Raw genomic sequence first — 15,234 nt, 5'->3', positions numbered from 1 at the left:
GATGATGCGTCCCCCCAGCGATCAACACTCACTTGTAAGAGAACTGTTGAGATATACAATAATGTGTGTATATGTAATTTTTCTATACATGTGGCACGACATGTTTCGTGGAGACAATCCACCTCATCATCAGGTGCCAGTACTTAACAAAGTTATTTAAATCCCAACATCACACTTGAGTCCCGCCGTCCAACACCAATCTGTACAGACCAACCACTGTCCGCTTTGTCTGGCAGTAACCGTTGTAAGGGAGAGTGATTAAGGGGGGTCACGTGGCGGGGGTTGACCTGGGTAGCTGGGTGTGTCTTGAACAACTTGTTTTATGTTTCGTGTTTTGTCAATTCTCTCATAATGATTTGGTTAATGCTAGGATGGGCTTTAAAATTGCCTGGGGACAAATTAAAGTTCTTAGTATTAGCAATCATGACAGATTCAATGACGTTACGTGTGGCATAATCAGCAGAGGGGTATAGAATAACGGGATTTTCAAGATCTATGGCCAGGGTGATCATTTTCATGACAATGTTTAGCGATCGCATATTTTCAACCCCACTACTTCCGACCCTCTTAGTCACCTTCTACGACGTAGGTGGAATGTGGGCAGTCTTCTTTGTCCCTTATCCCGTACATGTGTGTGTGTGTGTGTGTGTGTGTAATCGTATCTCAGTCATGAGCTAATTAGTAATTTTTTCTTACTTTGTACATATATTGGGAGGAGAGACGTCATGTGTGTCAACAATGGATGCCAGTGTATACAGAGATCCACTGTTTACTAACATACACTTAGAATTATGGGACAGAATTTATCTGGCTTGAAGAATATAATAGAATGGAACATTCAAACTACATTTGGATGTATTACTGTTTTGTTAGGTTAATTACAGCAGTGAAGTTGCTGTGATGGCAGCTGAAACTTGCGTAACTGCGAGAAATGTTAGAAATATTATCAGAAATATATATGCCATAGCTACATTCAGACAGGAAAATACTGAGGGTTTACAAAGGCATGATTATAAAACAGGATTGGCTGTTCATTCACTGGTTTCACTGTGAGTCATGATAATCATAATCGAACCCGTTCGAACGGCTCGAACGCCCAATGGATATGGTTCCGAAACCCGAGCCAATTAGAAGCTGTATATAGCCACTGAAAAATGAGCCATTTCTCCCGTGTTCATAATTCGTGTTCAGATTTGTCTGGCTTAATGAGGCAGATACGATTAGCTAACTGGTTTGTGTCTGTTGTTAGCAGTGTTTATGGTTCAATATAGTGTTCGGATATGATAGCAAACTTCATAATACTTCGTAGCTAACTATCTATCTATCTATCTATCTATCTTTCTATATATATATATATATATATATATATATATATATATATATATATATATATATATAGATAGATAGATAGATATATAGATAGATAGATAGATAGATAGATAGATAGATAACGACGCTTATCCTAGGAATAATCTTGTGTAAGTGGTTTAACTTCAGAATGTGGTTTTAGAATTTTCCTGTCATGCCTGAGGATTTCGTGCTCTTTTCTATATACTATTTCAAATATTTTTCTGAAGCTAAATCATTTTTGTCATCATATATATATATATATATATATATATATATATATATATATATATATATATATATATGATATAAATATATATATATATATATATATATATATGTATATATATATATATATATATATATATATATATACATGTATGTGTCTGTGTGTGTGTGTGTGTGTGTGTGTGTGTGTGTGTGTGTGTGTGTGTGTGTTTGTATGTGTGTGTGTGTGTGTCAACGAATAATTCTTTCTATTTCTCTTTTTCCTCGAAACGTTTGACGGAACAGAAAGAATTGGATCTGAACTCAACATTCAAATGAAACTTGGTATCACAGTGAAGCACGAAACGTGAAACAAGTTCCAGTGATCCTTTCTCTCGCGTCGATGGTTCCAATTATGATGTGAGAGGCCACGACTCTTTATCTTCTGGGGAGAAGAGAGGATCGGATCGTTCCTAAGAGCTTACAATCCCTTGTCTGTTGAGGAGGAAGGAATCAGATCCTTCTACGTCAGTGAAGATCCCCTTACCAAGAACAGAAGCTAAATTAACTAGCACACAGACGAGAGACTTCGAGTTTTCGCCAATAAAACAACAAGAAGGAAACTTCATTCTCTTTAGAGAGAGGAGAGTAGAAGAGAAGAGAGCATGAAAGAAGAGTAAGAGACGAAGGCAAGAAAGAAGAAGAACAAGAAGGCAGGGCGCAAAAGAAAGAAGAGAGCAAGAAAGAAGAAGAGAGAAATAAGTTCTTTAAGAGAGGAAGGAAAACAAGTTCGTCATCGTCTGTTCCCTACTTGACGTCTGCTATACAGCAGCAGCAGCAGCTGCAGTAACAGCAGGAGCAGCAGAATGTGCCTCTTCAGCAGCACCTCTAACAGCAGCAGTCGGAGCAGTATCTGTGTCATCTATTACCTCTTCTGTTTCTGTCTTGGTGAGTTTTTTCTTTATCTCATTCACTGATAATATTCTATTTCACAAGGTGTACCCTCATATTCTCACAATCACCTTTAAAGAATAGATTTTTCACTCGCTGAAATTAGATATACACCTCTGTGTGTGTGTGTGTGTGTGTGTGTGTGTGTGTGTGTGTGTGTGTGTGTGTGTGTGTGTGTTTGTGTGTGTGTGTGAACTTACAGGTGAGTGCTATTCTGGTACCTTTCTGAAAAGACAGGAAGACGAGCTTCGGCAAAACCCGCAAAGAAAATAGTTTAACAATTGTTGAGTTAGAGTTTATCTCAAACCTGGGACAGCCATGGACGAGGAGGTGGTGGTTGTGTTCAGTGGAAAAAGAAAATACGTAAAGAAATTCAAGGAAGACTAAAGAAATACGAGTGATGGACTCGCTTCAATGGAAGGTGGAGTTCCTCTTTTTTTTAGTCAAAAATCTTCCACACCAGATTTTATTCCTGGAAATCCTTTAGTAGAGTTGCCCAAAGTTGTCTGCATCAAATATCACGAATAGGGAAATCCTTGAAGACGTTCCAGGTACATGGAATTCCCTTGGAGAGTCTCCTGGAAGAGGGTTTCTATGAGGTTTCCAGTTCCTTTTGCATGTATATTGCCTCTGGGACTTACAACACTGTGAGTGTATATGGAGCGACATCTGGCTGGTGAAGAAAATAGAAAGGTTTTGTGAGGTAAATGGCGCACAGCTTTTCCAAGCCTTTGTCAGCTCTCTTAGTGATGCAGTTCCATCCATCGGGTTGATGATGGAAGAGGATCCATGCCATCAGGGTCGCCCCTCCTCCTCCTCCTCCACGTCCCGGTACACAGTCCTGAAGTGAGTTAATTCTCCATCCTGTGGTAACTCCTGCACGGTGACGTAAGGGATCCTTTGGCCCCCATATACGTCATTTGACAATAACAAAGAGCTTGGAGTGTCCGACGTAAGGCATACTCTCGAGTCTTTCGACCCTATTGCATATATTTCTCGGTTCGTTCGTCTCCAGATAACATTTTCTTCTCCCAAGGAGCCCCCCATCTCCCTGGCTGCAGGATTGCAGACACAAGAGTCATCTCGTCATGCATTCAAGAGCAGAAAATATCATGCCACATCTCACCAGCCTATTTTCGGAAAACCTAATTCTTACTTCATGTCTTCTTATCCTTCGCTCGCTTCCCCTTGCTGGGTTCCTCTCTCTCTCTCTCTCTCTCTCTCTCTCTCTCTCTCTCTCTCTCTCTCTCTCTCTCTCTCTCTCTCTCTCTCTCTCTCTCTCTCTTTCTCTCGTTAAAACTAGCTCGACCGGGAGAAGATGGCATCACAGTGAAAGAAAATGAATAATCGTCTGTTTGATTGATGTAATTGTCATATTTTTGTCCATTTTCTTCCTTCTAAGATGCTGTAGATTCCAAAGTCTTATCTAATATCTATTGTTCACATCTTCGTTGTAAAGTATAATGACCAATAACTGATTAATCTACTTCCATTCTTGATCTATTTCCATAAGTCAATTACACACTATTCCATGTCTTCCCTATTTTCCCATCTTGCCTCGTCCCATCCAATTTATCCAAGCTATTCCACATCTCATATCCCACTGATGTCATTTAGGACCCATGCTGTACCCATCATTCTTATCAAAACCTGAGACCCATCTCTTACTCACCTCCTGAGACTCATCTCTTACTCGCCTCCTGAGACTCATCTCTTACTCACCTCACTCAGCGCCTTCACCATATTTGTTCCTGGGTAGACAAAACCTTGTGTTCACCCTAAGTCCACACAGTTTCGTTTCTCCTAAATCATCTGTTTTCCCTGGGAATACATCCCATTAAGCCGGTTGGATAGACCCACTGTGCAAATAACTCCCCCCCCCCCCACCCACCCACCTCCCTCCCCTTAGCTTAACCAGCCAAGCAGGATAATGGTACTACGTGTTAATAGCCTTGTTACATTGCTCCTTTTGATAGTCAGAAACTCTCCTCCTCCTCCTCCTCATTCTTCTCTTCTCTTTCGAGCTTTGATATTCTTTACTTCCTCTCTGTATATTAATCCACTTCATTTCATACTCATTTTGGACAATTTGATTCATCTCTTTCTCAATGAGGTTAAGTTTTTCTTATTTTGAAGTCAGTTTAGGTTACATTATGTACGTCTGTCATGTATCGTCAATGTATTACATCTTCTATGAGTTGCAGAACCTCCTGGTAACGGGCGTTCGTGTATCATATATGGTCAATACACTACACGTTTTCCATGAGTTCCAGGGCCTCATAGTCGTGTCTCTGGCACTCGTCTATCCCCAGGGGTGAAGTGAAGTTTAAAACTTCTGTTTGTGGACGAGTTCAAAAGACCCCGGTCCAGCCTCTGACTGCAGAAAAGAAGAAAATAAATAAATATCATAGATGAAAAGATTTAGTCTTCCATCTTCTAAGGTTTACAAGACTTTTGAAAGGTTTATTAGACTTAAGGGAGTAGACTTCGTAAGACTGTGACTTAGAGAGAGAGAGAGAGAGAGAGAGAGAGAGAGAGAGAGAGAGAGAGAGAGAGAGAGACCACTTTATCTCACCTCTCCTCTCACCTTTGAGGTCATTACGCAATTTCATACGCACTTTGTCCTTTCGCCGATCGACGCCAAGAGCCCGCACAACAGGCAGAGAGGTTGAGCAGGGCGATGGACAAGGTCGACGTAGGTTGATGCCAGGTAGACTGGACCCACAGAACGGAAGGTGAGGTCAGGATGTATCTCTCGTGAGAAGAGATAGGTCGAGATGTCTCCCACACAGAACTGACCTTCGAAATCACTCTCGCTTGATAATCTCGTTTTCTTGTCATTTGAATCACTTCTCTTTACCTCACGTTTTCTTTCAAATGTTATCCGTTGGGAAGATTCAATAAGAGGCTTTTTGAACTTACTAACAAAGGAAATGTCAATAATGCACTTTAGAATTAGCCGTAGCACTTCAAAACTAAGTCTAAACAGGCATTTGTACAAACAACCATTTGTTAGGCAGTGTTTGAAACTGGTTCATTATTTATGAGCAGATTCATTGCTTCCGAAGAAGCCCCAATGAACTTCCCTGACCTGGATCATGAGCCTTCCTTGTTCAACAGCCTTCATGATGCTCATGACCTGGTATGACCTCTCCATGACCCTGCAGGAGTGGGCGTGAGAGGAGGCTGGTGGGATCGAAGCCCGGAATTTGGACCTGCACTAGACCGAGTCACTGTGCTGGAGGGCGAAACAGCCAGGCTTCCCTGTGTAGTGATGAACCTCAGCGACAGATCCGTGAGTACAGCCTCTGTCTGTCTGTCTGTCTGTCTGTCTGTCTGTGTTTATGTACGTATGTATGTAGGTATGTGTCTTATGTACGTATGTATGTAGGTATGTGTCTTATGTATATTTGTGTTCTTGTGTTATATGTGTGTGCGTGTGTGTGTTTTGTGTAAGTGTATAAGTGTATGTAGTCTCACAATATATATACATACATATATATATATATATATATATATATATATATATATATATATATATATATATATATATATATATATATATATATATGTGTGTGTGTGTGTGTGTATGAGTGTGTGTGTGTGTGTGTGTGTGTGTGTGTGTGTGTGTGTGTGTGTGTGTGTGTGTATGAAGGTGAAATCGCACTTCAGTGGGAGTTCATACAATTTCATTTAACATGTAATTTTTCTATACATGTGGCACGACATGTTTCGTGGAGACAATCCACCTCATCATCAGGTGCCAGTACTTAAAAGTTATTTAAATCCCAACATCACACTTGAGTCCCGCCGTCCAACACCAATCTGTACAGACCAACCCACCACTGTTGACCCATGTGTGTCAAGTTTGATCTTTAACATCCAGTAAGTAAAAAAAAACTGACATTTTGACACCCTAGACTCATAATACAACCTTACTACCACAGGTCATACATCGTGATGTCTACTGCCACAAATGATTAATCAACAGAACATTAATCGATCAAAATTGAGCGTTAATCATCATAGGGTATTTGTGTGTTTGAACATTGACCTTTTGATCTCACCAGTGCATGTACGTTAGGCTTGTAGACAACTGAATGGCAATCATGCAAACTGCATCTATCATGCAAAATTCATCGTGGTGTTAAGAGGCCATACAACGCACTTAACGTGAAATACAATACTGTATTTCATACAATACTGTATCTTTTTCTTTCGCTTTAATGGATGCCAGAGACGAAGAGAATGAACAGGCTCGCAAATCAATATGGTTGGGAAGTGGACTTCGCCACGGTCATTGGGGTATACTGGAAGGTCATGCCTTCATATGCAAATGTGGTACAGTCTGTGTGTCATAGCTTGATATAGGTGTTTTGATGGTTATATAAGGGAAAAAATCTAAAGATTTTTCACATCAGGAACTAGTTGCCTTCTTTGAGCGGTACGACCCTTGAGTTCGACGTGACGATCATTGAACATGATGGTACGACCCTTGAGCACGATGGTACGACCCTTGATCACGACGGCACGACCCTTGAGCACGAGGGTACGACCCTTCGGTAAGATAGTGTGGTTCTATGACTTGATTCCTATATCTCAGGTCAAAGGCCAGGTCATTACACTCATAGGTCGTACCGTCGTGCTCAAGGGCTTAAAATTTGTGTTTAAAGGTCGTATTGTCGTGTTCAAGGGTCGTACCTTGAAGCTCGATGGTCGTTCCGTTCTGCTTAAGGGTTGTATTGTCGTACAAACTGTGATTACGGAAGCTTCTACTGGTCTCTCTCTCTCTCTCTCTCTCTCTCTCTCTCTCTCTCTCTCTCTCTCTCTCTCTCTCTCTCTCTCTCTCTCTCTCTCTCTCTCTCTCTCATCTCTTCCAGCACTTCCAGGAGGCAGGGCTTTTCGGCAGCCAACTATCTCACCTCTTCCAGACAGAAGAAGACTAGGAGGCGTAAGTCCCCCAGCGTTCCCGCCACAATGGTACCAGACACATCAGCCGATGCATTGCCGAAATTACATAGACTATCGCAGACGATAGCTCAGTGCTTGGCTGGGTAATGCATCGGGTATTACCAACCTGGGGTTCAGGTGGGCTGAGGTGGGTTCAGGTGGGTTGCTATTACCTACGTGGGGGTGAGGTGGGTTGAAATGGAAGAGAGGAAACATCATGTCGAAGGTTGCGTCATTTCTTTATGCATTACAGAATATATATATATATATATATATATATATATATATATATATATATATATATATATATACTGATAGATTTCCTAGAGAGCTGCTGGAAGATCCTGGATGATCGCTGGAACGTAGCAGCAGCACAGCTATTGGCAGATCTGATTCTCCTGGTTTTCCATGAGCCAGGCATGGCGGGTCTTTCTCCTGTGCTGGGTAATTCGTCCTCCCCCCGGCCTGGTATTATGTATTTTTGTCTCATGCCAGCAACCAATTGCAGCTCGCTCTATGTCGCTTTATCTCTCTCTCTCTCTCTCTCTCTCTCTCTCTCTCTCTCTCTCTCTCTCTCTCTCTCTCTCTCTCTCTCTCTCTCTCTCTCTCTCTCTCTCTCTCAAGCAGATGCACATCCCATTCTTCTTTTCATCTCGTTTCACTTTTATTCATGACTATGATCTCACTTTCATATATATGTATTTTTCCATTATTTCTTTCGTCTCTCCTATTCATTCTTACATTCATGTATTCATTCTCGCCTCTCTCTCTTTCCTCCCTTACTCTGCATATATCATTCATCCACCATTTTTGTTTGTCAGTGAAACTACTCAAACAAACAAACAAAAAAAGATGAAGGCTGTCATTTCCAGTTGTGTCTCGTGAATGATGTTCGATTTATCGTATCTAAGATTTTTAATGTTACCTTATCTCTTACTGATAACGGAGAAGAGAGCAAATTGACATAATGCAGGAAAATAAGACATGTCAGTTTTTTTCCCTTTGGAATGAACGAATCATTTTTGACACACGTGAAACCATTGCCAGAATATGACTGAGGTGTTTGTGAGCCACGTTCGAAGTCTTTGTGAGACACAAAGTACAGCCTTTATAAGCCTTCGATGATGACCTTGTGAGAAGCAGTGTTTGTGAGTTTTAGAAGCAGTGTTTGTGAGTTTTAGAAGCAGTGCTTGTGAGTTTCAGAAGCAGTGTTTGTGAGTTTTAGAAGCTGTGTTTGTGAGTTTCAGAAGCAGTGCTTGTGAGTTTCAGAAGCAGTGTTTGTGAGTTTCAGAAGTAGGGTTTGTGAGTTTGAAGTCCACTTGGTGTGAGTATGTGAGGGTCATTTTGAGTGCGTTGTTGTTCTATTCAAGAAACAAACCTTACCGGCCACTTCAAGTATGACAGAGGTATGCTATAGGGGATATGACATGGGTATATCTTATACTGCTTTAGGACACAATATACCAATCATACTCACCCATTTCTCTTACAGTATATATGAGGTATAGAAAAAAAATTAAAATCCTCTCGTTGTCATATATTTTTTTGGTGTTGAGGATATAGAAGTAGGATAGTTAATAATATAGTAAAGACTGTATTATCTTGATAGCCAGGAATATTGAGGGAAGTGAATTCTATTCTTTCTTTTCTCTCTTCGTTAGGTGACATGGCTTCGAAGGCGTGATCTCCACATCCTTACAGCGGGTCACCATACATACTCCGCCGACCAGAGGTTCAAGGTATGATGAACCTTCCTCAAACCCCACACAGAACCTTACGTCAACCCCTCCCAAAAAATTTCCAAGCCACTGTGGCCTTCTAACCCCTGACACAACCCCGAACCCCAGACAGCCTGGCGACCCCACTCTCAAGGCAAGACTCTGTACAGTGGGGCCTCATAGACCTCCTTCTCCATACCCTTATCAGTTTAACTAGGCTGTGACGATTCGTATTATGTATAATCACCTTATTTCAAGTTCATTACCAACACAGCTGACCCACAACTTGTTAAAGAAAATAAAGATATTTGTCATCATATGTAAATAGACCGGAATATCTTGTTCAGTTATTATGACAGACGCGGTTCTTGACGAAGACAGATGGTCTTGGCAACACATAGAAATTCTGAGTGACGCTGGAACAAGAGCCAGGAACTGTGGCATGGCGAGGTGTTGATACCATGGAGCATTAAGCTAACACCAGCGGCTGTACGAGATCCGAGGGATACATCTGCATATTTCAAGGAAGATATATATATATATATATATATATATATATATATATATATATATATATATATATATATATATATATATATATATATATATATATATATATATATATTGGTACAGGAGAGGAGAGGGAATTTACTGTAGTAGACAATGTAAAGTAACAGTGCCTTATGAGTGCTGTTCTTAACGTATCACATAAATGTAATTCTGTTATATCTGAATAGGTGATCCGCTGTGAGTTCTCAGAAAAAAAAAAAGATTCACAAGATATGAGAACCATCGTGAGAAACAATTGTTTATGACATCTTCACCCCGATCCCAGCACAAGATGATCTGATATGACAGTAAAGTGTAATTATGAAATTCAGGTGTTAATTATAATCTGATGTGTTGGTAATGATATCATAATGATAATGACCATCTGGTTCTCTGGTGGTGATATGAAACTGTCACTGTATCTACCGAACCTGTAGATAAACTTAATCTGTGGCTAGATCACACAAGCAGCCAGCCCTCGGGAGCATAGACCGGAGTAATAGCCATAGAAGAGGGAGAGAAAACCAACAATACAATTTAGAGGATACATTACAGAGAAATGTGTAGCTTGGCGACGAACGACAGAGTAATGTGGGTTCAGATGTTAATGATGTTCAGCTGTCCTTTCATGAGATCAGAAGACGTCTTGTGACTTCCAGGATTACAAAACGACTACTAAATTAGTGATTCATTGCTAAATTTTATGCTTTTGAGTTTGTGTATAGTGAGCTTTGTTGTCATTCAAGATAAGCGCGCCATCTGTCTCCCAAAGCTTAGCTTTCTTCCGAACTGTAACTTTATTTTTGTCTATCATTTCTACTTGTACATATTAGCTATGTTGATATATTTAACATATGACACAGCAAGATAATGCTTTGGCCTAGATTATTGGATGAATATGTGATCATGTTGAAAATTAATCATAAAAACACTTCACTCTTTTGACGATGTGTGTGTGTGTGTGTGTGTGTGTCAGGTGGCGCACACGGAAGGCAGCAACCAGTGGACGCTGGTCCTGAGCTTCGCCCAAATGAGGGACGCTGGGATATACGATTGCCAGGTTAATACACACCACAAGCTCTCCAGGCCCGTCACCCTCACAGTATTAGGTAAGACCATTTGTATATACGTATGTAGGCTAATCAATCGTGCAGTAATAATTCAAAAGTAGTTGCAATAAATGTGGAAACTTTGTGAATTATCTTCGCACTTTTCTAACACTATCTAACGACGACTGGAGAGTGGTGTTCTGTGTTCCAGTGAGGTGTTCCTGGAAGTGGCTTTGGTTACTTGTAGTGATTATCTCTTGTCTCCCTCCTCGTACAGACCCCAGGCTTCAAAGGACCAAGACGAAAGTTTTCGTTGCCAACAACACTGCTTCAACCAAAGACGGTCAGGGAATGTCTTTGTCCAATTCTTTTCTTCTTTTGCACACCTTTTGTCTGTGTTTTCACAGGTGTATGTGTCTTTGTTTCTGTCTTTGTTGGATTTCTTCTACGTTTGTGTGTGCTTAGTCTAGTCAGTGTGTTGAAATCCGCATTTGTCTATATGTCTTTGTTTATGTCCTTGTTTGATTCCCTGTTGCAATATTTGTGTTTCTTTACGTGTGTGCGATGTAGTAGTATCTATTGATAATGATATATACAGATAGCTCTGATAAGACTTTTGAAGAATTTATTCCTTGAGCAGATAACCTTACCATAGACCACAACCTTTTCAGTTTCCTGTCTTCGCAAAGTATCTATCTATCTATCTATCTATCTATCTATCTATCTATATATATATATATATATATATATATATATATATATATATATATATATATATATATATATATATATATATATATATAATTCTCTCTCTCTCTCTCTCTCTCTCTCTCTCTCTCTCTCTCTCTCTCTCTCTCTCTCTCTCTCTCTCTCTCTCTCTCTCTCTCCATGTCCCATACCAGTAACATCTTTTCTTCCTCGCAGGTCACCTGAAGGTGGAGATCCTAGGTCCTCGTGAGCTGTATATAGAGAAAGGGTCATCCCTCTCCCTGACCTGCCTGGTGACCTCGTCTGACAAGCCCTCGACCCTGGTGTACTGGTACCACGACACCAGCCTTATTGACTATAACTCCCCCAGGGGAGGAGTGAACCTCAAGGTGAGTCTTATATCACCTTATACTACCCTTATGATACCAGGTCATACCAGGTCCTGACACCTGAAGCTTATATTAGCCTTATGATACCAGGTCATACCAGGTCCTGACACCTGAAGCTTATATTAGCCTTATGATACCAGGTCATACCAGGTCCTGACACCTGAAGCTTATATTAGCCTTATGATACCAGGTCATACCAGGTCCTGACACCTGAAGCTTATATTAGCCTTATGATACCAGGTCATACCAGGTCCTGACACCTGAAGCTTATATTAGCCTTATGATACCAGGTCATACAGGTCCCTGACACCTGAAGCTTATATTAGCCTTATGATACCAGGTCATACCAGGTCCTGACACCCTGAAGCTTATATTAGCCTTATGATACCAGGTCATACCAGGTCCTGACACCTGAAGCTTATATTAGCCTTATGATACCAGGTCATACCAGGTCCTGACACCTGAAGCTTATATTAGCCTTATGATACCAGGTCATACCAGGTCCTGACACCTGAGACTTATACCAGCCTTATAACACCAGGTGTTACCAGGTCCTGAAGGCAATAGCCTCTAAGTCTTATATAACCAAGATATACAGACCATAAGAATTACAGCTTCAACCAGCTCAAGGTTCACTACAGCTGAAGCTTAATGTATTACTGTATGCTGTATCAACCAAGTTCATATTAAATCTTTGTATCAAATTCCTCTAAAGTATCTACAAATAAGAATTATCTTCGTTTTTATCAAAACTAATCTATTGGTTAAAAAAAAGTTATTTTACGATAGAATTTACACCCTTGCATTCCATATGGTAAATGATTTACGTTAACATGTAATATTGTACATGTTTGTACGTCATTATTACTGTACAGATCCTTCATGTGTACTGATTACTATGTAATGACCTTCTAATGTAGTTACCTACCACTTACAACACCATTTGACCATCAACCATTTCCTATAACATCGTTACCCCCATGAACGACTATCCTAACGACTATGAACGACTATCCTAACGACCACAAACGACTACCTTAATGACCATTAACCCCTGTCGTGTCCAGATTGACCGAGGTCGTGGGGAGACGACTACCCGTCTGGTCGTTTCATCGGTTGGTCCTGGTGATTCGGGGATGTACTCTTGTGTACCAGAGGGTTCGCATCCCGCCACGGTGTTAGTACATGTACAGAAAGGTAAGGTGCTACCCTTCACATTAGTACATGTACAGATAGGTAAGGTATTACCCAATATATCAGTACATGTACAGAAAGGTAAGGTATTACCCTACATATCAGTACATGTACAGAAAGGTAAGGTGCTACCCTTCACATTAGTACATGTACAGATAGGTAAGGTCTATCATGCACTACATCAGTACATGTACAGAATGGTAAGGTCACCTCAAGTTACAAATACAGGAAAACAGGGTCAACGAAGGTCAACTTTCCACCCCTATTAGTGAGGTAATTTTCACTCTAGAAACTATTGGCCACATAAACATTATTCTTATCGAGAAATTATCCTTCCAAGTTTTGAATATCCTTGTGTATATGCTGCTCAGGATTTCCCTATGTATATATGTTCCTGAAAATGACCACACAAGGTTCGACCAGCAGATATTAAAGAAAATTACTGAATTCATTTGGTATTTAGTTTATGCATAAATTATCCGTCGTATCTAATCATTTATGCAAGTAAGGAATAAAGTCAAATGAGGAACTAAAGAGTCATACCCACAGAAGCAGGTGCATATATATACATCTTGCTTTCGCTCCTGTTTGTTATGTAGATCAATAAATTCCTAAAATCCGTGTTACATATCCAGATTGTTATATATCCAGAGAGCTATATATCCAGATTGTTATATATCCAGATTGTTATATATCCAAAATGTTGTATATCCAGAGATCTATATATCTAGACGGTTATATATGAATAGTTTCAGACCAGTTTAAAAACCAGAATGGTCAAACATGAGAGGAATAGAACCCGGAATTATACCAAAATATATCTTATATTTCTGAAAAGAAAATTATCATGTAAGATACATATTTCTGACGTGTATTTCCAGGGGATCATGAGGCAGCTATCCAACAAGGACCGAGTCTCAGCAACCACTGTAGTACCACTGAAGTACTACATCATCTGCCTCTCATCCTCTCCTACGTGGTTCTCTACCTCCCACACCTGAGCATTTCCCTACATGTGAGGCACTGTAGCTACCTTCTACTGCTCCTTGTGTCCCACCATGGTCTACATGTTCCTCGCGCCACTTGTAGACGTAACCTTACCAGTGTCACATATTGAATCCTTTTCTCCAGTGAGATGCCCTGATTGCTCGCTATTCTTACATGTTATTTCTATTCCCTTCTCCATTTCTATCTCTTCAACGTGATACATATGTATACGTTCATCCTCCTATTCGTTCTTTCTTTGGATGTCCCCCTTTTTATAGATGCTTCTATATTCGCTATATTGTTTCTATTTTGCTACGAATTTTATCCCTGGCTATCCTCTTGCTTTCGATGAACTAACACATCACAGATGATCATGGCTTATATTGGCACCAGTTCTGTGAGAGACTTTATTTACTTGGTAATTTTCTTTCTATTTTGCTTATTCCGTTCCTTATCTTGCTTCTTATGTGTTCTATGTTGCTTCCTCCTTCGTTTATTGATCTTCCACATCCTCTGAATTCCTTCTATGAAGACTATTCGAAGAGAAAAAAAACTCATAATGTTTCGTGCAAAAGGGAAATGAAGAAATGACAATATACAATTGAACTCAGGCCATAAAGGACTCAAAATTGTCTTGCATTTCCGTTGGATAATCATTTTCTTATATAAGATACAAAATATATGAAACGTTACAGTTGACATTTAGTGTATATAGATAATGTGTATTATATGTATGTGTGTGGCATTTGCAAGATATAACATTTTTGTAAACTGTAACTCACAAATGGTCCAGTGAGAATGTGAAAATCCTTCAGAATATATATATATATATATATATATATATATATATATATATATAGATAGATAGATAGATAGATAGATAGATAGATAGATAACAGATAATGTATGTTAATAAGAGTGAAAGGATAACTACAGTTTGAATGGTATGTATTTTAGCTTAAAACTTTGAGTTATGGCAGGTCAATCAATGCAACAATTTGAAACATTCCAGAATAACTTCACAGTGTCCCTCTTGCTTCTCAGTCTTTGTACTGAGACAAAATAATAAGGTTCATGATAATGTAACAAAGTCGTGGGTTTATTCATTGGTCCTTCAACTTTATACTTACTAAGTCAGTTACCTGTAACAAAGCAATGATCATGAGGAGGTTATGATCAATGATT

At 39.8% G+C, this 15,234-nt stretch overlaps 1 protein-coding gene across 1 annotated transcript; it reads left to right on the top strand.

Annotated features, from left to right (window-relative positions):
* The first annotated feature begins 1,859 nt into the window (after positions 1-1,859).
* Positions 1,860-14,852, top strand: LOC139766099 (zwei Ig domain protein zig-8-like). Its single transcript, XM_071694257.1, has 8 exons — positions 1,860-2,502; positions 5,673-5,800; positions 9,117-9,194; positions 10,699-10,831; positions 11,049-11,114; positions 11,696-11,868; positions 12,936-13,065; positions 13,944-14,852. The coding sequence occupies exons 1-8, from the start codon at positions 2,421-2,423 to the stop codon at positions 14,177-14,179; spliced, it is 1,026 nt and encodes a 341-aa protein (XP_071550358.1). The 5' UTR covers positions 1,860-2,420; the 3' UTR covers positions 14,180-14,852.
* The last annotated feature ends 382 nt before the right edge of the window (positions 14,853-15,234 follow it).

This window comes from Panulirus ornatus, chromosome 57 (assembly GCF_036320965.1).
Source record: "Panulirus ornatus isolate Po-2019 chromosome 57, ASM3632096v1, whole genome shotgun sequence".
Lineage (NCBI taxonomy): Eukaryota > Metazoa > Arthropoda > Malacostraca > Decapoda > Palinuridae > Panulirus > Panulirus ornatus.
This window is presented reverse-complemented; position numbering and strand designations above follow the sequence as displayed.